At 35.7% G+C, this 27,402-nt stretch overlaps 1 protein-coding gene across 1 annotated transcript; it reads left to right on the top strand.

The window, feature by feature from the left end:
* The first annotated feature begins 4,126 nt into the window (after positions 1–4,126).
* Positions 4,127–24,913, top strand: c4b (complement 4B (Chido blood group)). Its single transcript, XM_027149055.2, has 41 exons — positions 4,127–4,284; positions 5,138–5,327; positions 6,600–6,774; positions 6,964–7,034; positions 7,136–7,224; positions 7,376–7,458; positions 8,189–8,276; positions 8,799–8,907; positions 8,999–9,131; positions 9,878–9,990; positions 10,065–10,226; positions 10,382–10,552; positions 11,200–11,385; positions 11,532–11,699; positions 12,159–12,291; positions 12,386–12,457; positions 13,527–13,730; positions 15,163–15,274; positions 15,439–15,509; positions 15,629–15,768; positions 16,725–16,940; positions 17,024–17,075; positions 17,215–17,304; positions 17,420–17,626; positions 18,588–18,663; positions 18,823–19,003; positions 19,165–19,266; positions 19,537–19,699; positions 19,818–20,032; positions 20,155–20,310; positions 20,533–20,592; positions 20,691–20,781; positions 21,416–21,590; positions 21,727–21,817; positions 21,929–22,003; positions 22,179–22,281; positions 22,510–22,599; positions 22,973–23,074; positions 23,706–23,789; positions 23,898–24,030; positions 24,196–24,913. Exons 1-41 carry the CDS (start codon positions 4,220–4,222, stop codon positions 24,332–24,334), a joined length of 5,136 nt encoding a protein of 1,711 aa, XP_027004856.2. The 5' UTR covers positions 4,127–4,219; the 3' UTR covers positions 24,335–24,913.
* Positions 24,914–27,402: the final 2,489 nt, after the last annotated feature.

Below are 27,402 nucleotides of genomic sequence, written 5' to 3'. Positions count from 1 at the left end.
GGTTGCACAGAGGCACTTAATGTGGATAGGACTACTTATTTAAGCTCTGTCTTAGTTTTATGTAGCACCATAATCCCGGAGAAACGTTATCTCACTCATTTGTGTACTGCAACAGCTATATATGGTTGAAATGACAATAAAAGCTTCTTGACTTTTTGACTATAAGAACAGCATCAATATAACAATGATAATATCGAGAGAACTTTATTTGCATCATTAAGAGAAAATAAAGTCATGATCACAACGAAAACAAGAAAAGGAATAAATATAATAATGCATCTGGCCTCTTAGGACTTCTGTACAATAAGAGTTGCGCAAGTTTCATGAAGTATTTTGCACAGTTTCCCAGAAAATACATACATAAGCATTGTTACAATTGTAGATCAAACTTATAATGTTTCTAATGATTTAATAATTTTTAATTCTAATGATTTAATAATTTTGGTGTATGATTTTAAATAATCTAGAGTAATAAATGTTAATGAATAAGTATTGTAAAGAATCAAATCAATCAAATCTTTTGTTTAAATGTTAATAATTTCATAAAATATTTGAAACCTGCAATGCAGTGGAGACTTGGAAAGGTGGACACTTTAAAAGGCTTATTATTAAATGTTTTTTTTATTATTGTTATCAACCTAGATAAAAAGTCCTGTTGTAGTAAGGTTCAGCAAGCATGTTACTATAAAGCATCATTTGGGCAATATATACATTTAAAATATCAAGACACTTAAACGCGATCATGTATATAGTATATTTTATAGTGTACTGTTTATTTATTTATTTAATTCTCATTAATTCTCTAATTTCAGGAGGGTTCAAATGTAAATATCCTAATTGCTGACTGAGCAATTTTTTTGTATTTAATACAATGACAATAAATGATCTTACCTTACCTTGTTTTAACTTTTATGAAAAGTGAAATGTAAATGACTTTCATCAGAACAATGTGACTACAGCATTTTAACAACCAAGGATCAGTATGAGACTTCCAAATGAGACACCCCACCATTTTAGCTGTGGATTATGTAGATTATCAGTTTTCACAAAGAAAGATCAGTGTGTCTTTTGCAGGACCACCCTGCTTACTTCATGTTGGAGTCTCGGAGGTGAAAACATATTTTAAGTCTAATTCTGAGATCATTTTTGTTGGATGTTCTAGTGTTAGCTCCATTTCAGCTCATACATCTTCTAGCAGTTAATATATAGTGACTCTGGTGTTTGAAATGCTATTTGAGCCTTTGTGCAGGCAAAAAGAATAGCCATGTCCTTGCGCATGGACCATTAGACATGTGCAGGTCTTCAATGTTGTAGCGTTTGTCAGCCAAACAACCTGGACAGTGGAGATTTTGGGTGAACGGTCATCTCCACCCTTTTGTCACAGCCCAGTTCAATGTTAATGCGCTGTTGAGGCCACTAACTCACTGATGGTGTCCTCCCCCATGCTCCTTTCTCAGCCTCGGCTCCTCTTGTGCACTGTCCAGCTGCTGGTGACCTTTGCCCTTGTGACCCTCACTCCTGACCCCAGTGAGCAGTTCCCACGCCACACCCTTTTGTGCAGGGCCTGCCATGGCAACTGGATGGTCAGTGGTAATATATGCTCTCCAAGCAAAAGGCATAAAGGAAGTCATCTGATTTATTCTGCTGCTAAGCTGCTCTGGCCCCCACTTATGCACAACAAGTGAAAAAGTGAGAAAAATGTTAAGAGGAGATTTAGGCTGATGATGAGTATAATAAAAAAGACAAAGCTAAACATATCTGCTGATTCATTCATGGGGGAAAATGTGCTTTCTTGCTTTTAGAGTTTGATTGTTTAGACTCAATTGCTTTTTTTCCCCATGATGCTGAGTATTTCTAACAGTCCAGTAGAGGAGGAGATCATAAGTTTATATTACACCCTCAGAGTAACAGGTTCGAGAGATCCGTGTTTGCTTTGTGCATCCTCACACAACACTTTATCAACCAGGTTCAAGTGCCTGAGACACACTTTTGACCATCTGAAGCACTGTCACACAAACCAAGGCCCTTATTAATTTCTGTTCTATCCACCTGTCATCTGACATCTCTCCTTCTTTCCCTCTCTCTCTGACCCCCTCGGTCCCCTCCCTCCTTGCCCTCTGTCACTTTCACCGTTTATTGTGGCTGGAGAGATTTTCTCTTTTGAGGCCCAGTCTCTTAGGTAACCCCAGTGCTGCATGTAATGAGATGGATAGAATTAGAGGGAGAGAGAGATGTAGAGACACATGCACAAAGATACTGACAGAGAGGGAGATGGAGCAGGACGGAGACGCAGTCAGACGCAAACCAGAACGCTCTGAGTCCCAGTTTGGAGCTTTGTTGGTTTACAAGTGATTTATCTCAGCAGCAGATTCAAAGGTAACAGATTCATTAGATTAAGACATGATTGTAGCTTTTGGGCAATCAATATAAATTCAAGGATGGAAAATAATGTTTCCTGGTGTTAATCTGTGCAGTTTATCACACAACCGGATGAGACCTTGGCTGTGTGTTAAATGTAACACACGAGTGAAATATCAAATCGTAAAATCATAACATCCTAAAGATATTTGTAAGTGAATATTTGAATTAAGACGCTGGTATACAATATCATGTTTTGTTCAAAATGTCATGTTTACTATCTAGAAAGTTTCAAAAGTAATTGTGTAGAACTTTATACTAATTTTATAGTATACATGGCAAATTCCTGAATGTCAAGGTTTTACGACAATGTTTGGATTTTTGAATGTAAAAGCATGCAGTGAATCCACATAACTTTGTATTAACTTGCCTGGGGTTTTTTTTCATATCATAAAATCTTCATGTACCAAGTATATAATCTTTTTCCTTGCAGCAGAATAGTCCTTTTACAACTGGATATGTTTCCTGTTTCTATTTGGCTGTCAGAGGCTGATTGTCCAAACGCAATTCTTGCATCTGCCTGAACACTGAGCAGGAGTTGTGGATGGACATCATACCTCTGGCTTGCTGCTACCTTCGGCAAGTGATACGAAAGGCAGAGTCGAGCTACTTTAGAGGAAAACAAATAAAATGTGCCATGTTCCTGGCAAGTACATCAGATCTACAGACCAGGTTCAATGACATGCACACGAATACAAAAGCAAATAAAAAAAAAATCAATACTTCAACTAACACATGTGAGATCTGTTTGTGAGATGTAAGATCATTATAATACAATATAAAAGATTCTCAAATGTTCCATTCACTGTATTTTGCATATCAGAGTATTGCTTGTCCATTACTTTTTCAATTTAATAAACCTCAATATTTCACTAAACCTTGTATATTCCCATGTTTTATGGATTAAAGGCATTTTGTTACTGTAAGGCCATTATGTGTGAGAAGGAAAGATAATGTATATATTATATCTATATATATTTATATCAAACAGGAGTTTAGTTTGATAGCTATAACGATATTATTGAAATAAAGCAGAAATGTTGAATCTTAAAGGGCTAGTGTGGGTTAGGGTTTTCATCCAAATCAAGCACCTGTTTTATGAGTTGTTTGTGATTTCAGTAGACTCAGGTGTGGCTTCTGAAAACTTGCACCTACACCGGCCCTTTCCGAATAAGATCGTGCTTATGTTCCTAAAATGAAGTGTTAACTGATAAATGGAAGTGTTTGTTTTTTTTTATTTCTGATATGTCTGATTTTTGTAATGCACTAATTGTAATACAATTCCAATAGTGTAATGTCTAGAAATAGGTGTATTATTATTATTATTATTATTATTATTATTATTATTATTATTATTATTATTATTATTATTATTATTAATAATAACAATAATAATAATAATAACTTGATATGTTTGCAGTGCACATATAATATTACAGCAATTCTGACAAATTACTACTTAAACAGTAATAATAAAATGTTTCGTTTTCTTTTTTGTGCAATTTCTCCAAAGTCATGTGATTTCACAGCAAGTGAAAATAATATATTTATTTTTTTGATTCATCGAATTGAATTAATAAACAGTTTCAGGGTTTTTTGGCACTATGTGTATTTGCTTGCTGTGAAATCACATGACTTTTGAGAATTTGCACAAATCATCTTACCCAATGAGTACTCCCAATTGTGCCACATGATTTACAGATGTAGTTATTTTGGATCCTACATTTAACAGATAAAATCTGGTCATAGGGCAAAAGCAGCGCACTGACCACTGCTGCAAAACGACAGAGAAACTAGGAACATGGGTTTTCTTCTGTATTTGCTGCTTTGTTCAGGTTATTTCGCACATCTGGTCTCTGCAGAGACGTAAGTATGGAGTGTGTGATTTATGGTTTTGTTACTGCCTTTATCACAGCTTGAATTCTGTGCTGTTTTTTTTTAACTGCTTGGTCATTTCTGGTTTAAACTCAAATTGTTAAGAAATGATTGCAGTGAGAGCGACACCAATCAGTGCTCAGATTATTGTTCACTCAGTGCTCAGGGCGACAGTGACTCAGCAGTTAAATCCTGGTTCTGCCAAGATGCCACTGCAGGCTCCTTGAGCAAGACCTTTTAGTCTCATTTGTAAACAAATGTCGATTAAACTAGGATTTTTTTATGTTTCATTTGTGGAGACAATTGTATTTTACTACCAAATGACCAAGTTTCATATGAAAAAATATTTGATCTGTTAAGATTTTTATTTTTCTTATCAACTCCGCTCCCGAAGACCAAAGCCTCTCATAGCTTAAAGTTCCCTTCATTAGGTAATAAAGCTAATAAAGAGATTAAAAACTACAAAAAAAGTCCATACTGTCAGTACACCATATCTGATTTAAGCAAAAAACGTACAAGAGTAATTAAAAATAAAGTACTATTGGGGAAAAAGTCTGTAAAATGCTGTTAAAGGTGAAAATTTATTCACAAATTTACACAGTTTTTTCAACTGACAGAGATTATTTTGCAACAAACCAATAGTACATGTATTTCTGACGCAAATATATCCCTTATCGCACCAATACGTCCTGGGGATATCATATTTTTACGTTAGAAGAATTATTATTAAATTAATTAAAAGTAAAAGAGGAACTGTGTGCAAAGACTCCTCAATAACCTGAAACTGAAAACACATGGTCTTTTATTTTGTCCATGACTGAAAATCCTTTTGAAAATGTATTAGATTCCTGGTGACGGCTCCCAGCGTTTTTCATGTTGGCACGAAGGAAAAGGTGTCAGTCCAGGTGGGGGAGAGTCTGCTGAACAAACCTGTGACCTGTTACTTAGAGCAGGAGGTGGGACGTGTTCTTATGTCAAAAAAAGAGACTATATGGATCACCGAAAAAGGAAAAATTGGAACACTAGAGCTTGAGGTAAATAAAATTGACATAATTGAAATAACACATACATTAATGGGAAAAAGAAAGTATATTCTTATTTACTTCTAGGTTTTTATTTATCAGGGTGTGAATAACGATTGCGTGGTCTTCACTCTCTTATATAAACTGATAATGTGACTACAACAACAACAACAACGAAAAAACACGGTTAATATGTAGTCATGTAATTTTCCAAGAACTAATGCAGCATTTAGAAACAGAAGGAATAAAATTAAAAACACATTTAGTGACTTGGCTCAGGGTTCAAGCCCCAGCACTGCCAAGCTGTCACTGTTGGGCAACTGAGTAAGGCTATTAACCATCCATGGAGGCTGTATCATAGCTGCCCCTGCGCTCTGACCCCAACCTCCTCAGTCGGAATATCTGCAGAAAAGGTTTCCACTAAATCGGCTGGGACATTCACTCCCCATTCCGGAGAAATCTCTTGAAGGCTCTCTATTTGTAAACAATCCTCCTAACTGTAAAATGGTAAATTTCAAATAGTTTGGAGATGACCTCATAACCCATCCCAGATGTATTTTTTTTTCCTACGTGATTTCTGAATGTTGGATTCATTTTGGGGAGAATAAAATATTGAAATCTGGTGAGTTTTTGATGATCACGCTTGAAAACAAAAACATAAAATTGAAGCAATATGTACTTTTTTTTTCCAAGGACTGTAAAATATTTGTCCATAATCATTGTATCCTGGTCAGGGTTGCAGTGGATCTGGAGTCTATCTCAGGAACACTGGCACATCCATTGTGTATTGCTAGTTCATGCCTGGTGTCCCTGGGTTAGTGCTTGGGTCCATGACAATCCAGACCAAGATAAAGCAGTAAATGAAGATGAATTAATGAATGTTAGTAGAAAGGTTGTCTGGCATGGGACTTTAAAACAAATAAAATCTAAAGTATCTGATTTATTGTATTGTATTTATTTGTATTTTATTTATTTTACTTGCTTTGAATATTTATAACTGTGAATTCATCAAATATATGACTTCTTATTTCTTCTCATTCTCCTCAAATGCGATTAAATTAATAACCGAAAGTGTTTACAAAATATGATACACATTATTCCAACCAGGTTAAGCAGTAAATACAAGAAAAAACAAAATAAACTATACCCTTTAAAAGGGTACTAACACGTTTCTTTCGTTTGTTATTTAAAAAACAAAATCCAGCTAAACTTTCTTCAATAATTTGTAAATACTTCTGATTGACCCTATTGTTCACCCTCTTTATAATTATACTCTTATTAAAGATTTCACCCAACAGAGATGAACGCCCACAGTCAGCTACGGGAGATCCATCTTATCTTAATCTGGTGTGTGATGTTGATGAATCTAAGAGAAAGATAACTCGAGTGTTGGTGTCCCAGCACAGAGGCTATATCTTCATTCAGACAAACCAGCCCATGTACAACCCTACACAGAAAGGTACAATAAAAATGACTCTAACTAGAACTAGACATTCTAAAGTTTGTTTAAATACATACTGATATCTATCAGCCATTTTATCAGAAAAAATGTATTGTACAGTATGCTCACCAATGAAGGTGCCATACCAAATAAACTGACAACTAAATATACATTCATATGTTCACTATGTGTCCATTTGAATTTCAGTTCGGTACAGGATTTTTACCTTGAATTATGCCATGCGCCCAGTATCCGAGATCATACACGTGTACTTAATTGTAAGTGCTTCAACAGCTCTAGAAAACAGTACATAATGGAAATTAAAAAATAAAAAACTAAAATTTAAAAAGTGCCATTATCATTGCCTTCCTTCTCGCAGAATTCAGAAGGAAACACGCTCAAGAAATTTATGACCAGATCTAAAGAAGGCATTACTGCCAATGACTTCCGTATTCCTGATGTTTCTCAGTAGGTTTATCTTATCCATTCTATTACTTACTACTGCTTGTGGGTTCTCCCAAATATGTTTTTTTTTTTCATACAGCTGAACTGAAGAGATTGGTATTTTCTTGAGCATGTGCAAAGTCTTTAGGTTCTTCATTTATCATGCTTTCTTCAGGCCGGGTGTGTGGAAGATCAAAGCTCACTACAAAGGTGATGAGAAGAGTGCAACCATTCGGGAATTCAAGGTGCAAAAGTTTGGTATGCAAAGATAAAATATTATATATTATTCTTTGCTGAATTCTTGTTCTTTTAAAGTTGTCTTTAGTAATTATGAGAGCAATGCTCTTGTTAAGAAAATACTTTTATACTTGTAATTAGCAGAATGCAATTACTAGACATTTATTTATTAAATAAGTTTACTTTATTTTTCTAGCAAAACAGGTATTATTTAATTGTCATTTCAACCATGTGTATATATGTATGTATGCATGTATATATGTATATACAGTATCTCACAGAAATGAGTACACCCCTCACATTTGTGCATCCATGCCAGCAGGAAGTCTCGTTAACACACACTTCATTGGAAAACAGATGGGAAGTCGCTTGTATACACACATACACAAATGCATACACACACTGAGTCGAGCCACCTGGGGATGCAGGAGACATGTCCAAAAATCCTTGCTCAAGTTTTCCAGTCTGTAACTACCTGGCAGTGTGAATTGGACATGTGGACATCATTTAGTCACCTACTGAACCCCAAGCCTTTACAACACCTCCTAGTTTTGTTTTTGTTTTTTTTTGTCTCCTAGTTTAGCAGCTGAGAGATAGAGAGATTTAAAGTTAAAAAATATTTGTACAAACTCATACACATGAGAATTAGAATTTTTTCTAGACATCTGTTAGAATATTCCAATTATTTAAGCAAACCTATTTTCAAGATTTGAATTCAAGATGTTCAATTAAACCACATCCTTCTGTTCAGTTCTTCCTAGTTTTGGTGTCACCATCAAGCCTAAAACTGACCATCTCCTTGTGAGCGCTGAAAACTTTCAATTCTCCATTGATGTTTCGTAAGTTTAGTAACGTTTTCCATTTCTTATTCATTTATAAAGCCTTTACTGGATATTCAGTGGATCATATTACTAATTACTAATTTGGTTTGGTCCTTTCTTCTTGTATGAGTTCAGATAATCCACAATGCAGCAAAAAGCCATACACATTTTTATATTATTATATTTAAACATTCAACAAACAAACAACAAAAAGCATCTGAACAACCCTGTATAGCATTTAAAGAGGAAGCACAATATCTTAGGTAGGTAACTAGAGTTAGCTTGATTGTCTTGCACCTCCAAGTTTGAGGGTTTGATTCCTGTGTGCATGGAGTTTGTATGTTCACTCTAATTTTCTATCCAAGTCCAAAGATACGTGTAATCTCCACATATCTCTGCAGGCTCCTTGTGATTCTATGTAGGATATGCGCTACAAAAAATGGGTAGTTTAGGAAAAACTGATGTACATACATATTGACTATGTAAACTTCTCTTCAATCACCTAAAAACATTAACCAATGCATTACATTCGCTCGATAGCTATTCATATGGAAAGAAAATCAGTGGTGGGTTTCACTGTCGCTTTGGATTGAGAGCGGACAATACAAATGACATTAAGTTCCTCAAAGGGATAGAAAAAATTGGACCAGTAAGTACAAATATTTTTTAAAAATTATGTAAAATAAAATAACAAGGAACGTATACAACATATCCTATTGGCCTGTCTTTCTTCCTTTTAGGTAAGAGACGGAGAAGCTGAAATCACTCTTAAAATTTCAGATATCCAGGAGAAACTGGAACCCTTAAAGCTGGTAGATGTTGCCCAGAATGGAGCGCGTTTCTACATCGCTGTTACTGTTACAGATACCTTAAGTAAACATATGGGAAATATTATTCATTTTATACACACACTCACAGATCTTTGTGTTCAGCTCTCTCTCCCTCTTTTATTCCTGCCACAGCTTACTACAACAGAGACCATTCAGTAAATGAATAAAGTTTACTACAGGTGTATGATCCCTTCCACTTACTTTCCTCAGCCCCTTTCTTTACAACTAACTGTCTAAATGTTGGTGGACCTCACGTATAGTTGATTAAAGTGAATATGATGTCCTGGATGGAGACAGGAATATGTTCAGTTGCAGACTCATTCAACCAACATGCTTCACAAAGCGACAAAGGAAATCCTTCCTACTGTACCTGTGTCCATCGGACTTTATAACTCCTTTATAACTCCTTTATAACTCTTATGTGACTCCTATGTGCAACAACATATATCACTGTGCAACAATATACCTTTACCTGTATAGTTATTTATTTATATTTTTGTATATATTATCTTTGTGTATATAAGTCTCTATTTTTGTTGACATGGAGCTGTGGTAACGAACCCCTGGAAAAGTATAAAAAAAATTGTTTTTTAAGTATTCTGACTCTGATATAGACAATATTTCATCATATGGCTATGCAAAGTTAGTTTCTACTTCAAATGCAGTTTTTTGTTTAGATGATTGTCTATTGATTCAAACAGGACGATTTTTTAAATGAATGATATAATAACTGTGGATCGATCACTTTGACTGTGAGTTTGATACAAAATGTCTTCATGTCCCTGATAGGTGGTGAGGTACAAGAGTCAGAAATATTCCTCCCCATCGTGGCACAGCGATACAAACTGGATCTAGAGAGAACCCGGTCACATTTTATTCCTAAAATGCCTTTTAGTGTCAAGGTAAGCTTGTCCCTTGTGAGTGTGGTTCACTGTCCTTAAATACTAGTTGTGATGCTTTTTATTTCTTCTATTAGGTAGTGGTGCGTTCTCCAAATGGTGTTCCAGCTACAGCTGTTCCAGTGAAAATAAGTGTATCACACACCAATGAGAAATCCATAATCGTAAATACAGATGATAACGGAGTAGCAAATTACGCTTTTAATGTTGCACAATCACCACAGTCCATTTCTGTTGAGGTGAGTATTTTAAAAATTGTTATGTCACACAGTGAATTTGTTTTTTTGTTTATATTAATATGGTTTCATGTTTTGATGAGATTAATGTAGCCGTAACTGCTAAAACCTTAAGACGGTTGCGAGAGTACATATGTTTATGTACCGATGTCTGACAGGCAACAGTTGATGGAATCAAGTCAGAAAAAAATGTGGCCATTGCCACTTCTACAAGCAATAACTTCCTGCTGATCAGTGTGGGCAGTAAGGTTCTGGGACCTGGAGAACAGCTGAATTTGAAGTTTGACATTGTGAACGGCCAAGCAAAGGATGGCTACGTTTACTACTTGGTAAGTAGAGTAAATTATATAATAGACAATAAACGAAGCTTAATCTAGCTTTGCTTTTATAGCACTCCAAAGACCGCTAGATCGGTAACATAATTCTTAAACTTACTCTTAAACTAGAAATGGAAAAAACATACTATATATGGAGGGTTTAATATATTTTTGATTACCATAAGGACTTATATATAATATAACATTATAAATGTGTTCACCGGAATTGGAAATCCTTGAATGTTAAATGAAATCCTACTTGTGATCATTGATAGTTTCAGTGTAAAACTCTGGACAAAAACCTGACATTACTTCCTTAATATACATCTACTTCATTTTAATTTCCCTTTTATGGGCCATTAGGAAATATACAGCTGACCATGTGGTTGGTGTTCTAATAAAAACTACAACAAAATACATGTATAAAGCCATATTTTGTAATTCCTTTCTTCTTTCAGTATTCTTCTCTAATAATGTAGTAACCATATTAGTCTTTAGTAAATCGTATACTTAAAACTTTCTGCAAGCATACATTTTCACATGATCAAATATATCTGTGATATCCGGATGACGTTTTTCATTCCATTCTCTACGTAGCATTTTCTACCCTTTTAACAATTTATGAATTTTCATTCTAACATGAATTGTGTTCTCTTCAGATCTTCAGCAAAGGTGCACTCAGACAGTCAGGTTCTGTTATAACAGGAGGTACAGCCACCATTAGCATCACCCTCAGCCATGACTTGATTCCATCCTTCCGCCTCATTGGATATTATTATGACAGAAACAGTGAAATCATAGCAGACTCCATCTGGGTAGATATCAAGGATGTGTGTGAGGGAAAGGTTTGTTATATTACATTTCACTGTCTGTTTTTTGTTGTAAATCTTTATTGTGTTTTGAGCAAACTCTGACTAATCATTTAGAAATCATAGCTTCTCACTGCAGGCTAGTTAGCTAGACTTAAACTCTTTTCATGTCTCTTGTATAGGTTGTAATAACAGAAAAGGACAGTTCTAAAAGCATATACAGGAGTCCATCGCAAACAATTGATCTTAACATTGACGTGGCACAGCAGCAAAATGCAATGGTTGCTTTACTGGCTGTGGACAAAGCTATCTATTCCCTGAATGCTGAAAACAAACTCACCCCAAAACAGGTACAAAATGTAGATTAAAGATGCTTATATAATAGTATCGTTGCTTTGTGTGTGTGTGTGTGTGTGTGTGTGTGTGTGTGTGTGTGTGTGTGTGTGTGTGTGTGTGTGTGTGTGTGTGTGTGTGTGTGTGTGTGTGTGTGTGTTTATTACATCGGCAATTTCTGCATGTAAATATTAACAGTGATAATGTCAGACAAAATATATAAAGGAAGATTTTACTTTTGTCACCCAATTGCATCATAGTATTGACAAACAAACAAACAAACAAATGAATAATCTTACATCTGGTTTATAGTTATTTTAGACCTCAATTGGACTATATTGGTCTATACTAGTTATAGTCAGTTAAATTAGAATTTTATATGATTGTTTGATATTGACCTTTTTTAAAAGCTTAAAAATAGCATATTCAACTGGTTTGGTATATAAAGACTAAACTAAAATCTGGTTTTGGTACAGGTCTTCTCCTCTATGCAGTCATATGATCTGGGATGTTCGTATGGAGGTGGTGGAAACACTGCTGCCGTATTTAATGATGCCGGATTGTCTTTCATCTCTCACTCTCAAACAATCAAGTCACAGATGAGGATAGGTATATAGGGATAATATGGGGAAAAAACTTGATACTGTTAATCAAATAGATAGCATTTGTTTCTAAACTAATAGTATGGATATTTTGTCTGTAGGATTTGGCTGTGAGTCAGGTTTCAGGCGGCAGAGACGTGCCATAGACCTTCAGAAAGAATTGGCCAAAAAAGGTGCTGCATTGTTTGCAAGTCCTTGTTACTGTACAGAAGCAAAATTTCCTACATAATTAAACTGTTTCTAGCTTTTAAAATCACATTCTGATTTATATTTTATTTAATTAACTAAAAAATGTTGAATCAGTAGCTATTACTAACTTTTTTCAAGAAAATGTGGTACTACTTTTTCACGTGTCATATACTTTTAATAATGTGGAATGTCCATAAAACAAGCTCCTCTTATGACACTTTAGCAGCTACATATGAATTTATAAAAAAAAAAAAAAAAAAAAAAAAAAAAACCAAATGTAGTTTGCAATGTTACAGAACAACCACATACTGTAACATGCTTGTTTTCTCTCACTCTTTTTTTTTGGAGAGGAAAAAAACAGCATAATTTATTATGACATATTATTTATTTACTTATTATTTTTTCACCTAGCTTTACACTAACAGTTAGTGAGTAAATAGAGTTTTAGACGATGTGAATGCAACTTCAAGATTTTAAGAAAACATTGCTGCATCCTGGTTCTAACTGTATAGATTAAGATCCAGATCAAGTTATGTGTTCAAGCTCAAGTTCCATGCTATTAATGTTCAAATTGTGATTGATACATTGCTCGTATTCTGTTTTCTCCTCTTTAAACACTAATAACTATATCCAGTACCAAAGCATCTTTCTACCAAATGTACACTGTCATGTACATGAAACTTGAGAGATGACTAAAACTTGAGAGATGACTAAAATCCTAGAAGATCAGCAGTTATACAGTAGAAATAATCAGACAGCCTGTCTGGCACCAACATTCAAACCACTGTCAAGATCAATCGTTCCCAATCAAAATCATTGTTATCACAATTTTTCCACATGCTGATGGTTGATGTGATTGTTACTTCTAGCTGTCGGCTCGTATCTGCATGTTATTATACATTGCACTGCCGCTACGTCATCTGATTAGATAAATGTATGAAGGAGTAGATGTACAGGTCGTCCTAATACACTGCTCCATGAATGTATGTGTCAACAAATTGCTTCTCCATTAAAAGCTCAACTCATGCATCTTTCTAATTTTGTCTCCAAAAGAAACTGAGTTTCAAGATGCAGCACTGCAGAAGTGTTGCCGTCAAGGCCTAACATTGCTCCCGATGAAGCTGAGCTGTGAGGAGCGAAAGAAAAGAATGAATTCAGCTAATGAATGTGTGGAGGCTTTCATGAAATGCTGCAACTTTGCCACCACACTGAGGAAAAAGAAGAGGAAGGAGGAAATAACGAGTGATTATGGCAGAAGTAAGTATTGCTACGTTAATGTACACACACACTCCTCTTTATGAATAAAATAGTATATGTAAATAGTAGAATTTTCAATGATGGAAAAATACAGGTACTATAGATAAGATTAACACCACAACCTTGCCATGCAAATAATGCTTATTTTTTAGTTTAAATAGAAACTCAGCTGCATGGTGAAGCATGTCTGGTTTAACAGGAATTAAGAGAAACTAACGATAAGCTAATGAAATTTTAGCTTAATTTAAAAATGTGCAAAAATCAAGTGGAGCTAAAATAAGAGCTGATTAAAAAAATCTAATTTCTTACTTCATCATGGCACATGACATCTAAAAGTACTTGCTCAGAAGAATATAAGGGACGTTTGGTAGGTTTAAAGGCATGGGAGGTTTTAAAAATTCAAACCCTAGCTGTAACGGGGAAACTGATTAATGTCAGTACTCAATAAAGTTGTGAAATAATACATAAGTATGATCTGATTTGTGATAAAATTGATTTGAGACACAATGCTGGTTTGTTGAGTTGAGGTAGATGGTGAAATTTGTCCTTTTTTATTGCTGATCTACACTCATGCAGATGTCAAGATAGTGGAAAAGACTAAAGTAGTACAGTTTAATTTAAACTTATTCGAACTGTAATGAAATTTAATGGAATAAAAAAGCAGACTGTGAAAGTCTCTCGATCAAGCAACCCAACGAAATGTAGGTTCACAAACTACAGGGTTGGGACCCGTTGATTTATTCACTTGTTTGTTATTATTATGAATTATTATCAGAGCTGTAATACTATAATAATGTAATAATCACTATGATTATTATTAGGGTTTTTTTTTTTGTAATGAGCCTAAGCCACTTGAATTAAATGGGTTTTAAAAATAAAGCTTTTAGTATTTTAAAAATGTGTTTCTTATTAAAAGCTGTTCATTTCCTAATTTAAAGCTGTGTCACTTATAAATTAATATAAACTTGAATTTATACACAGTTTTAATTAAATTGGGAAATGTCAAGGAAGGCCGTTGTCTTAACAGATAACATTACAGGCCCAAGTTCAGAGACCCCCGTAAAAGGGGGTTAATTAAGGGAATAAATAACAAAAGGGCTATAAACCCTAGGAAACATGAAACACGGGACCACAGAAACAAACACAAGGACTCAGCAAAAAAACAGATACAAGACAACTGGTATAAATAGGGGTGACAATCATAGAAACACAAGGAACAGGTGTGCAGATGCCCCCTAGTGTCTGAACAGGAAAAAGTCCAGGCCATTGTGATGTAAAATATGTTCTGGTTGATATTTGGTGTTTGTTCAGGACTGGAGAAAATGTTCCTGTTGTTAATAATGTTGGTGTAATGTGACCTACTTTAAACCTGCTCATGATGATTTAACTGTGCTTTACTTCCCTCTCACTACCTCCAACCTCAACCAACCAGCTGCTAGTGCTAGTGAGATTGAAAACTTTTTTGAAAACGATATCCAGTACATTCGGCACAGTTTCCCTCCCAGCTTTGCATTTGACACTTTTAAAGTGAATGGTCAAATTACGTAAGTAAAAAAACACACACACACACACACACACACACACACACACACACACACACACACACACACACACACACACACACACACACACGCTTCTGTCTCACTCTCTTGCTACACTGTTTTACTCTGGTTGTATGCTTTAACTTGTCTTCGGATGTTTGTTTCAGAAAAAGGATCATTCTCCCTGATTCCATCACTACCTGGGAGATACAGGCTGTCAGTTTATCTCTTTCTCATGGTAACCAGAATTATCTTATAGTCTATAACTGGTTTACTGAATTATAATTAAAACCTGTGCACATGATTGAATTATCTACAGAGATGTTTAAGAACGTTACACTTATTCATTATTTCCAGGTCTTTGTGTAGCCAAGCCTTATGACATCCTGGCATATAAGGAGCTGTTTGTCTCTTTGCAACTTCCATACTCTGTCAGGAAGAGTGAACAAATGGCCATTGTTGTGGTTATCCACAACTATGGGCAGAATGAAAGAGAGGTGTGTAGAACATTGATATTTACACCGCAGAGGTTCTTCATATTCCATGCTGTGCTACGTAATTGCAGATTTTTCTATAGTAGAGGATTTGAGACACTTTTGACTATACAGAGTATTTTCCCTTAAGCCTGAAAAAAGAGAAACATGGTTAAGGAATCAGAATAGTGTATTTTTCTCTGTACGTCTCTGAGTTCATGGATACACAGATGATCATTGCTGAAGTGCCACAGGATTACGACACAAAAAGAAAATAAACTGTAGATAAACCATCATTTCTATGTATTTAGCACTTTAACTGAACCAGCCATAATGGTCATTATGGCAATATGGTGAGATTGTTTGACAATAAATTTGTATTTTAATTGATTATGATAACAATTGTGTTCCCTCACCACACATACTGGGTTCTGAGTTCATATCATTATAATAGAACAGATAAATCAATTCAAACAGAAAAGTCACTTTATTTGCATTTTCCATAATCAGCCTATATTCTGTAGTTTTAGCCTGTATGGGAATTTTAGGCAGTGGATGTTATACATGAAAAGTCAAAATGGTGCTATTGCTTTAATGTAGATGTTAAAATGAAAATGCACCACCTAGCAATTCAGACTCTGAGTGAAATGGTGCATCAGCTGCATTCTTCTCCAATGTCCCCTGTATAATTAAACAAGAATTACATCCAAAAACATACATTTCACCATAGCATACTGTATTTTGGTTACATCAAATCGTCTGTCTGAGGTCTGAATCCTGATGTGAAGAATTAAATCCTCATTATGTCACTAAACTCTGAGTATACAGTAGCTCAATATGAACTACTGCAATACAGTTGGGGTGTTTTATGTAGCTACTATGCAGAAATACTCAGAATACAATGAAAATGTGGTTTTACAAACAATGAAATATTTAACATATTACAATTTCTGGACAACCAATTATTTTTTCCTATATAGCTTGCTGTTCATATGAAACAAGTAGAAGGATTGTGTTCTCCGGGGGCTTTATCCACTGAATCCTATGTGAACGTCAGTTTGAGCAGCAGGAGCTCTGAGACAGTGACCTTTTCTGCTGTTCCTCTGATGGATGGTGAAATCCCGATCACTATCCAACTTTATGACCGAGAATTTAATGAAGGTGTGGATGCCATTCAGAAGACACTGTTGGTGATGGTAAGAGGAGATGGTTTGGATGTTTGCTACAGTAGATTGAGTTAATGATGTGAGAGAAATAATGTTCTTACTTTACTTTGCAGAACGATGGAGTCCGCGATGAACAGGAGAGAAGTACATTAATTAACCTGGATGGTAATTTATACCGGTTTATTTGTCATTATTCCAACCTCATCATTATCATGTATTCCAGACAGCTTGCTAAAATGACACGTTTGATGCATAGCACATTTTACATATGAAAAAGAAGATAAATAAAAATGTCTCTAAACAGGAAGAAAGGATATAATCATTGATATCGATGGATCCCTTCCAAATGGTACAGTTCCTGGCACAGAAAGCAATATCTTTGTCAAAATTGAAGGTATGGGTGATAGTGTTTTTTTTTGTTGTTTTTTTTATATGCAAAAAAAAAAAGAGCGTCAAAATGATGATAAGAATTTTGGTGTAATTATCTCTCATGTCTGAATGATAAACAGATGAGGTATTTGGTGTAGCAGCTGCCACGCCCCTACTTACACCAGCCAATGTGAATAAGCTGATCAAAGCCCCTTATGGTTGTGCTGAACAAACTATGATCAGGATGTCACCCACGGCTCTGGCCATCCGATACCTGGATTCAAACAATCGATGGCTGGAACTGGAACCTGAGATGAGAGACAAGGCACTGAAGAACATAGATGACGGTAAACACAGACTCATTGCACCGATCACTTAAAAGGACAAAATTTTGGAAGATATTTTTCTAGCAGATAAATTCATTTTTTGCCTTCCAGTGATTGCCTCAATTAGTAAAATCTAAATATATAATTAGGGCTGATGTGTGCAGTTTTTTTTTGTAACATTTGTTTATTGCCACATGGACATAAATTACAATAAAATTCATTGTACTACAAGACTATACATAGCAATGCAATGCAAATATATTCAGAAAGCAAATAAAAAAACACTTCAGCCTTCAACCATAGAAGACAACATAGCATATTTATTTAACAGAATTGAACAGAAATGGTAACAGGTATTTTTAGTCTAGTACCTGCTGATGGTGCCAGTTTGAAAGAAGACCAGTTGAAGTGACTCAGGTACCTGCCTTACTGAGCCAGTGTGTGTGTGAGAAATGTACTGTATAATGCAGGAAGTGTAATCGGATATACATTATATTATTTCCTGTTAAAAAAAAAATCTCACAGATACAGTATAGATGTATATGACTGGCCTAATTTGGGAGCTGAAGGATTTACCACAAGAGGGCGGTATTTCTCAAGTGATCTCGGTTTGAATACAACATAATGATGATGGCCATAGACAAATATCCAGGGATGCTGAGCTGCTTTGACATTCTAAATGTGTCTTTCTTCATTGTGCATGTAGCAGTGTAACAGTGTTCTGTTGGTGTTCTGGCATTGTAATCGTGTAGTGGTGTTGTTTTAGCGTTGTAACAGTGTAACAGTGGTGCTTGGGTATTGTAACATTGGTGCTTTGGTATTGTAACAGTGTAACAGTGGTGCTTTGGTATTGTTGTTGTTGTTGTTGTTGTTGTTGTTGTTGTTGTTGTTGTTGTTGTTGTTGTTGTTGTTGTTGTTCTGTTTCACTTCTTAATAGCACTGTATGTTTCTGAACTGAATAAACTTTTGATAATTTTTGCAGCCTATAACAGAATTCTGACATACAAAAAGCCCGATGGATCATATGGAGCATGGTTAAATTATCCCACCAGTAACTGGTAAGAGCTTCTCTAAGCATGTTACAAAAGTACCAGCAATGTAACAACAGTATTTTATTATGTTAAACTGCACTGCAGTATACAAGCCCACAGATAGTGGTCAGGCCATGGTGTGGCATAAAGACTGGCATCTGATCATCTCGAATTGCTTCCCTCTAGGCTAACTGCCCTGGTTGTGAAGGTGTTATCCCTTGTGGCCGATTGTGAATTATCGGTAACAGAAGACAAATTGATCGTCTCACAACTTGAAATTCGCAATTCAGTCAATTACCTTATTGAACAGCAGGGCAAAGACGGGTCATTCACAGACCCTAATCCAGTCATTCACAGAGAAATGCAGGTCAGGAAATGTTTTGAGTTTTTTTTTTATTATATTAGTTTCTCATTACACCACAAGAGAAAAGACTTTCCCAAAATATCACAAGCTTATTTATGTTTAGCTATTAGCCAGAAACATAATGTTCTAGACCTTATGTTGCATTTATGCTCTTTCCTTTCCAGGGTGGAATCGGGGGTGTTGAACAAGATGCCTCCCTCACCGCTTTCACAGCCATTGCCCTTAACCGCGCCCTTCCTTTCATGGACCAGGAAACTGATTCTGTGGTAAACAGCACAGTGTATACAGTATCAGTTAATGAAGATAGATTACACTGTACTGTAGCAATAGAATTAAACATTTTTCTGTTATTAGCATTGCATTGTTGCATTTAATATGTAACATTTAGTATACTGGGTGCTATATTTTAATAAAGTTCGTAATTGTTTAATCACGTTTTAAGAAAAATTGCAGAATAATCTTCAGATTTCTTTCTAAAATAATAAATTGTACAGTAGAATATTAATTGATTAGTCATTTTTGTGCTTATTGTTTAGCGCAATAGTGTCTCTCAAGCCACCAGATATCTTCTTTCTCGTGTTGACGAACTACAAAGGCCATTTTCTCTGGCTATTACAACCTACTGCTTATCCCTTTGTCTTGAAGACAAGACAATGGCTTTGTCAGCTTGGGGGAGACTTAAAACTATGGCAATAAAAGGTAATAAATAACATAATGACACAGCATTTTTTGTTTCATCCAGTTCTGGGAGGAGTCACATATCAAACACAGCTGTACTTCTACGCTGTAACTTCCTCTGCTATCTTTCTCCATTAAGAGGGTGACTGTAAGGTGTGGAGGGATAATGAGGACATGCGATTGCAAGATGAGAAAAATAAACAAAAAGTTCCCCCAACAATGGCTCTTACAGTTGAGACCACCGCATATGCTCTTCTTGCTGCTATAAAACTTAAAGATTTTGAAAATGCAAAAATGGCTGTCTGCTTCCTGTCCTCCCAAGAGAACTATGAAGGCGGGTTCAAATCCACACAGGTGAGCCAGAGTCATGAAGATCATTATTTCCGGCTTTTACAGTTTAATATCTAAAGCATTAGATGAAAAAAAAAGACAAATTGAATCTGTTAAAACTGACTAATTTAATTATTTTGTTCCAGGATACAATTATAGCTTTGGAAGCACTCTCAGAGTATGCACTGCATTTACCCCAAGAGACTTTAGATTTCAAAGTGCAGTTCACCAGTTTGAAGAAGAATGAAAAAGAGGGTCTGTCCTTTAACAAGAAAGGCGAGAAAAAGGAGACAGATTTAAAGGTATACACACTTGAGATTTGTTGGTACTGGTGAATGAATTAATCAGTGGCACACAAAGGACAAGGATGTGGTCACATTGCAGATTTGGCTATTTTAAACTATTCAGGCAAACATTGAAGATTTAACCAATCATGATTATCCTTTAATTCCTTTTGATCTCTGTGTCCATTTAGAGCTGGAGCAGATTTGTTCTTTGGCATCAATTTTGTCTTCTTTTTTCAGAGACTGCTGGGAAGTGACATCTTTGCAACGTTTTCAGGGAAAGGCCAAGCAAAAGTAAAGGTAATACAGATACCTTTCGTGAACAAATACCTTCCATCTCTAAACCTCGGAAAAGTGTCAGATGCTAATGGAGATGATCTTACTGTTACTCTTCTTAGGTGGTGAAGGCTTACTATGTCCCAGACACTTCCTCCCTTTGTAGTGACCTGACCATAACCGTGACAGTGCAAGGCAAAGCAGAATATACAAGTAAGGGAATTAATATTTTCATTATTATTTTTATTATTATTCTTTTACTTTTGTCTACACCACGTATTCTGTTGGGACATGGAAAATCTGGAACCTGAAGACTCCAGGTCATGGAGAATCTGCAGACTCAGAGCACAAGGAAGGATACACCCTGGACAGGATGTCAGTCTATTGCAGTGCACGGTCACACTCACACACGTTCACCCACTACAGACAATTTAGAGATGCCAATGCATGCACCTGAAGAACAACTCAAGTACCTGACTAAAACCCCATGATATGGGAAGAACATGCAAACTCCACACACACATAGCAGAGGCAGTAATTGAGTCACCAGCCCTGGAGGTGTGAGGCAAACATGCTAACCATGTGCACCTTTTTTGTTTTAATGATTTTTAAAAAAAATGTATTTTAATGCCATATTATGTTGGAAATGAATGTTAGAATCTTTTCTTCTTCTTCTTCTTCTTCTTCTTCTTCTTCTTCTTCTTCTTCTTCTTCTTCTTCTTCTTCTTCTTCTTCTATGAATTATTTTCACTTTACTCAAAAAGTCCTGCAGTACTAAATATTAATGATGAAATCTTTGCAGAAAGGATATTTAATCTCTTGAGTAAACAAATGGTATTTTATGCAGGTCAGGTAATGGAAACCTATGACTATGACTACAGTAATGATTATGAGGTGGAAAGGAAGGAGGAGGAAGATTACCCTCGCTCGGCCATCGAGTGGTTTGATGCTCGCACCAGACGCAGACGGGACATCCAGTCAACCCAGAACTCTGAAAACATAATGTACAAAGTGTGCATCAGGTTAGGAAAACACACTACTGTGTTCCACTGCATTATTTTTTTTCCTGGATTTGTTTTCCTAATGCCTGTTGACATTAAATGTGTATGATCTCAAGACTTGTAGACTAACAGTTTCAGTGTGTCTCCTCAACTGCAGTCACTCCAGAGAGCGGAATCTCACAGGCATGGCTATTGCAGATATCACATTACTCAGTGGCTTTGAGCCTGAAACTGAGGAGCTGGATTTGGTCAGTAGCAGCAATGGTTCTGTGCATCATGAATTTAATACGGTCAGATACAAAATACTAAATATTTTCACATGCTATATTCACCTATCATATTTTTACCATTTTAAACAGTTAAAAAATGCAGAAGTCTCATACATATCTCACTACGAGATTACAAATGGAAGGGTCCTGTTATATTTTAATGAGGTGAGACAAATAAGCCAACACACACAGACACATATACACACACACACACACACACACACACACACACACACACACACACACACACACACACACACACACACACACACACACACACACACACACACACACACACACACATAAAGCAGCTCAGTAACCCTGTAGTATCTGTCTACAGATACATAACAGTGAGGAATGTATTGCATTTGGAGCTGTACAAAGGGTGCCAATAGGCTTGCTGCAGCCTGCTCCTGCTTCATTCTATGACTATTATGAACCAGGTAGAAACTTTTTCTTGTTTTTTATTTTACTGCAATTAATCTGACATCTCTACAGAATCCTTTGTACATCTAAGTGGACAAATAATTAGACAATTTGATTTCTTTCCATTACCATATGAGTCACAACCTACTGACTTAAGCATGAGTTTATAACTAGCACACTGTAGTTCTGTGTTGTTCTGTTATAACATACTGTATATAAACTGTTATTCCAACTCGCTTTCACAGAAAGAAAATGCACAACGTTCTATGCTGCCCCAAAAAGGAGCAAGGTGGTGTCTGCTCTGTGTGTGAATGACGTGTGCCAGTGTGCTGAAAGTAGGCCTTGAGCTTTTTTATTTAATTTAAACATCAGTCAAAAGAACATCAAGCTGCTAGGAGATATTGTAGCCATATAGCCTTAATGTCTTATAGCCTTTAGATTTAACATGCCTGTCAATAAATTTCTTTCTAATCTCCTGAGACAACAGCCTTTAAATAGGCAGACTGACTGATTGCAAGTTGTGATACTGTGACACACTGTAGTTTAAAATAGATAGATACAGTAGATAGATAGATAGATAGATAGATAGATAGATAGATAGATAGATAGATAGATAGATAGATAGATAGATAGATAGATAGATAGATAGATAGATAGATAGATAAAATAAAATCTACTGATAACTTATTTGTTTGAACTTGTTTGCAGGGCCATGTTTCAAAGCAAAAGAAACAAACACAGCAACATTAACACGTATCCAAAAAGATGACCGCTTCAGGCATGCTTGCTACCAGCCTGTAGCTGATTACGGTTTGTACTTTAAAAAAAAAAAATACTACTAGAGCTAATTAAGTTGTTTTATGTTGGGGGAAAAATGTAACAATTTAAACCCATTAGTTTTGGATTTGTATCTGCTTTTAAATTTATTGTGTGATCTTTTATATTTGTATTGTTTATATTAAGTTTTTCTAGTTGGCTAATTTAAAATTGAATTTGATTAAAATAACATTTTCATAAATTAGCTCATTGGCTGAAATCTTGCCAGTTAAATCAATGTGCATATGCACTTATAAATGTAGTGTGTTGAAGTTTTTTTTTATCAAAATAGTTCGTAAAATAATATTAATATAATAATATTTCATTCAGGTCACATATACAAATTCAGAAACAGGCATAACATATAGCAGTTTCATGTTTCTTATTCATACCTTAAACCTAACTGTTTAAAGGATTTCAGAAGCTCTTTTTATTTATTTATTTATTTATTTATTTATTTATTTATTTATTTATTTATTTATTGGGGGAAGGGGGGCAAGGAAAATGTTTTTGCCCTGAAAGCTTTGATAAGAAGGATATACTGTACATGCTAGGTCACTCTTACCAGTATACAACTCCTACTTTGTCCTTTGTAATTACAGTATGAATGGTCATTATGTTGTAGGCTTCATGGTCACTGTGAATTCTGTGGAGGATAAAAAATCCTTTGACTTTTACCACACTACTGTGACTGAGGTTCTCAAATTCAGTAAGTCATTATAAAATAACAATTTGCTCAGTATAGACATGTTATCTCTGTATTGGATTGTGGTTCGGTGATTTCAGTACTACTCACTGTGTGTCTCAAATCCTATAGATGGAGATGTTAATGTGGAGGTCGGTGACAGTCGTTATTTTGCCAAGCGGAAACATTGTAAGAGTCAGCTGATTGTAGGGGAGACTTACCTCATCATGGGAAGAGATGGCTTGACCACTGACAACAACGGACAGTGAGTGTCAAGTTGTTTTGCACATCAATTCTCTGTTGAGTCACGTGTACTAATTGACAACTGATCTAAATACTTTGAGTTTTTTCTTTACTATGTAGTGCTAAATGCTTTGTTACAATTCTATCTAAAATTGTATACCTCTGACATGCCGTGTCTTTCTTTCAGAATGGTGTACCTTTTGGATGCAAATACATGGGTGGAGCAGAAGCAGACCAATAAATGCAAAGCATCAACCTGGCGCCAGTACTGCAAGAAATTTAAAGATTTCCTCGTAGAATACCAAGATAAAGGCTGCTCCCAGTAATCCATTCAATTAATGACAACATTATGGTAGAATAAGCACAGCTAAATGAAATTACAGCAATACAAATTGATTGCATGTTTTGGACCAACTGGTGTCTGTCACTGAGATTCTGCTCCAAATGTACAAGTCTAGAAATGATTGCACTCTGACTGGACAGAAATAGTAGCATAGAATTCACTTTATTTTCTTGACTAATTTGACTGCTACATATTGTTACTGCATTGGTTATCAGTAGGAAAGGCTTGTAGTGTCACGGGTTTGGAAACATCAATTATTTTCTACAATCAGCAACAGAAAAATCCCTAATTATTCCGAATTGTTCTTAGTATACACAATCTTAAGGTAAATTTGAATATGACTCAATTTGTTTTAATTGTCAGGTGTAATGCACTGTCAGTTACATATAGTGCATTTCATCTTTCTATTTTTGCTTTTCATATATTAACTTTGCTAAATACAGTATACTGTATTATATCTTCTGCTCTGTTTATTTGCAGACTTTATTCTGTACTATATGTACAGAGCATTTGCTATTATAAAGTGTAACAAGGTGTATCAAATAAAACAACTAACCTAAAAGCAAAGTGTATGTCAACATAAAAGTAAATGCGACACACAACTATAAAATGTTTCAAGATGAGAAATCAATGTTCCATCAAACTTTAGCAAAATTACTCAGAAAGTCAGAAAACACTGACCACACACAGGTGACCACATGATAGCATACGCTTACGTTAGCGTATACCCACACTTGGCTAGCTCTTTCACCTGGACAAACCCTTCTATTTCATGCTTGCCTAGCGAACGAGTCTCGCTCAGCAGTTCAGAGTGGGGTGATTCAGTTTCCTTGCCAAATCTCCTGTTTATTTTGTTGAAGTTTGCCTACCCTCTACCCTCATCATGAGTTGAGGCATGTGAGAAGAGCCTTTGTGCTCAGGTACACTCTAAACTGTCTGTACGTATGAAAAAGGCAGGACAGAGCCACATTCAAACACAAAACTGCAAAGCCGTATTCTTTAAATGCTTTTTCAAATGCTATGAGAAATCAATTGCTTAAATATAATAAGTGAGTGATTTAGTTGAACCCGGCTGAAAAAGGCAGAGAGAATGCTTTCTTGTGGAGCAAAAAGAGCAGTAAGAGTGGTGGAGAGAAAGCACAAACAATCAGGAAGGAAAAGGTAAGGAAAGTAATGAGTGAAGGTCAGGAGATTCAGCAGAATTCTGACGGCTGAAGGGGAACACAAACAAGCCAATGCTTTATGCACTAATATTATTTTAATCTCTAAAGGCCAGTCCAATGTAAGCAACCGGTGGCTTTGGCCATCACTTCAATCAGGACCAATGAATGGCTGCCTTGTCTTACTATCACCATTAAACTTCTGGTTATGTTAGCACAAATAAATGCAAATGTGAATATTTTGAAATGCATATATTTTCAAGTGTATAGAAGAAAGAAATCTTTTTATGTGACTTCCAGTGAGGGTAAAACATTTTCTCCCAAAATACTATAACTTTGTTTATGGTGGGATGTATAAAGAAGTAAGTTAACAGTCAGTTATCAAGGTCAATGTGTTGGAGGCAGACAAAATGGGTAAGCATAAAGATCTGAGTGACTTTGACAAGGGCCAAACTGTAATGGTTAAGCATGTTATGGTGAACCTGATTGGTGAACATACATACATACATACATACATACATACATACATACATACATACATACATACATACATACATGCATACGTACGTACATACGTACGTACATACATGCATACAATTTTTTCCTCACTATACAGCAGAGTAGTTTTTAATTCAAATAAATTTATTTGTATAGAGATTTTATCAATGGACATTGTCTCAAAGCAGCTTTACAGAAGTATAGAAACATTTATCCTTAATGAGCAAGTCTGAAGCGAAGGTAGCAAAGAAAAATTCCCTGGGATAATTTAAGGAACAAACTAATTTGGATAATGTGGTGAAATAAGTTCATTTCATTTGATTAATAGACAATATGAAGCAGATTTATAGATATCTGCATATAGAAAAAGATTTAGATTTATCCCAGTTGGCAAGCCAGAGATGATGTTGGCAAAGAAAATCTCCCTGAGGAAATGAGAATGAAATCATGAGAGGAAGCAGGCACAGAAGGGAACCCATTATCATTTGGGTGATAATGAACAGTAAATAATGTTAATGTAAATAATATCCTTTCTCCAACAGTTTGTTCATGTGGAATTGTGCAAACAAGAGCATTATAGACTTAAAATTAATTCTTTCTTGCCAAAATTAATTTCTTCCCTCTGGCCGAGGCAACGACAGTTCAAAGATGGCGCTATAGTCTCCAAGTGCTTCTATCCACGACAGTCTCCTGGGTCATGTGCTTCCCACACAGATCTATCCCCAGCAACAGTGAGAGAGAGAGAGAGAGAGAGAGAGAGAGAGAGAGAGAGAGAGAGAGAGAGAGAGAGAGAGAGAGAGAGAGAGAGAGAGAGAGAGAGAGAGAGAGAGAGAGAGAGAGAGAGAGAGAGAGAGAGAGAGAGAGAGAGAATTAAAGCAATAAGTGAAGAAAGAAAGAGAAAATGTGATGCTTAAAGAAAATGTACAATTTGTACAAATTGCAGTCAAGAACTCTGGCAAGACTAGTTATAACAGCATAACTAAAAGCGAGAGCCAGAAGGTGACACAGATTAAAAGCATCCTGGGTCACTCCACAGTCAACAAACCTGTACAACTCAAACACAAAGCACTCACTGCTTCATTCAAGACTTACTGGAGCTTGTTTATGCTCCTACTGGAACATCCAGACAGTAAAGTATAACAATAACCCAACCTAGAGGTAACAAAGCATGAACTACTTTTTCTGCATCAAGTAGTGACCTTATATTGAGATGTTCTTTAATAAATAAATCTCAAGAAATTCACATTTTTTTACCTCATGAATTTATAAAATTGAATTTAACAAGCTTGCACACGGCTGTGAAAATCCATTAGTGCATCAAGGGGGCATCCTGTAAAGTAGGTCTGGGTAGGAATACTGCTGAGAACAGACCACCCATCAGGATGCAGCTGGG

This window comes from Tachysurus fulvidraco, chromosome 3, assembly GCF_022655615.1.
Source record: "Tachysurus fulvidraco isolate hzauxx_2018 chromosome 3, HZAU_PFXX_2.0, whole genome shotgun sequence".
In the NCBI taxonomy this organism is placed as follows: Eukaryota; Metazoa; Chordata; class Actinopteri; order Siluriformes; family Bagridae; genus Tachysurus; species Tachysurus fulvidraco.
Note: the sequence above shows the minus strand (reverse complement) of the source record. Positions and strands in the feature narration are given on the sequence as shown.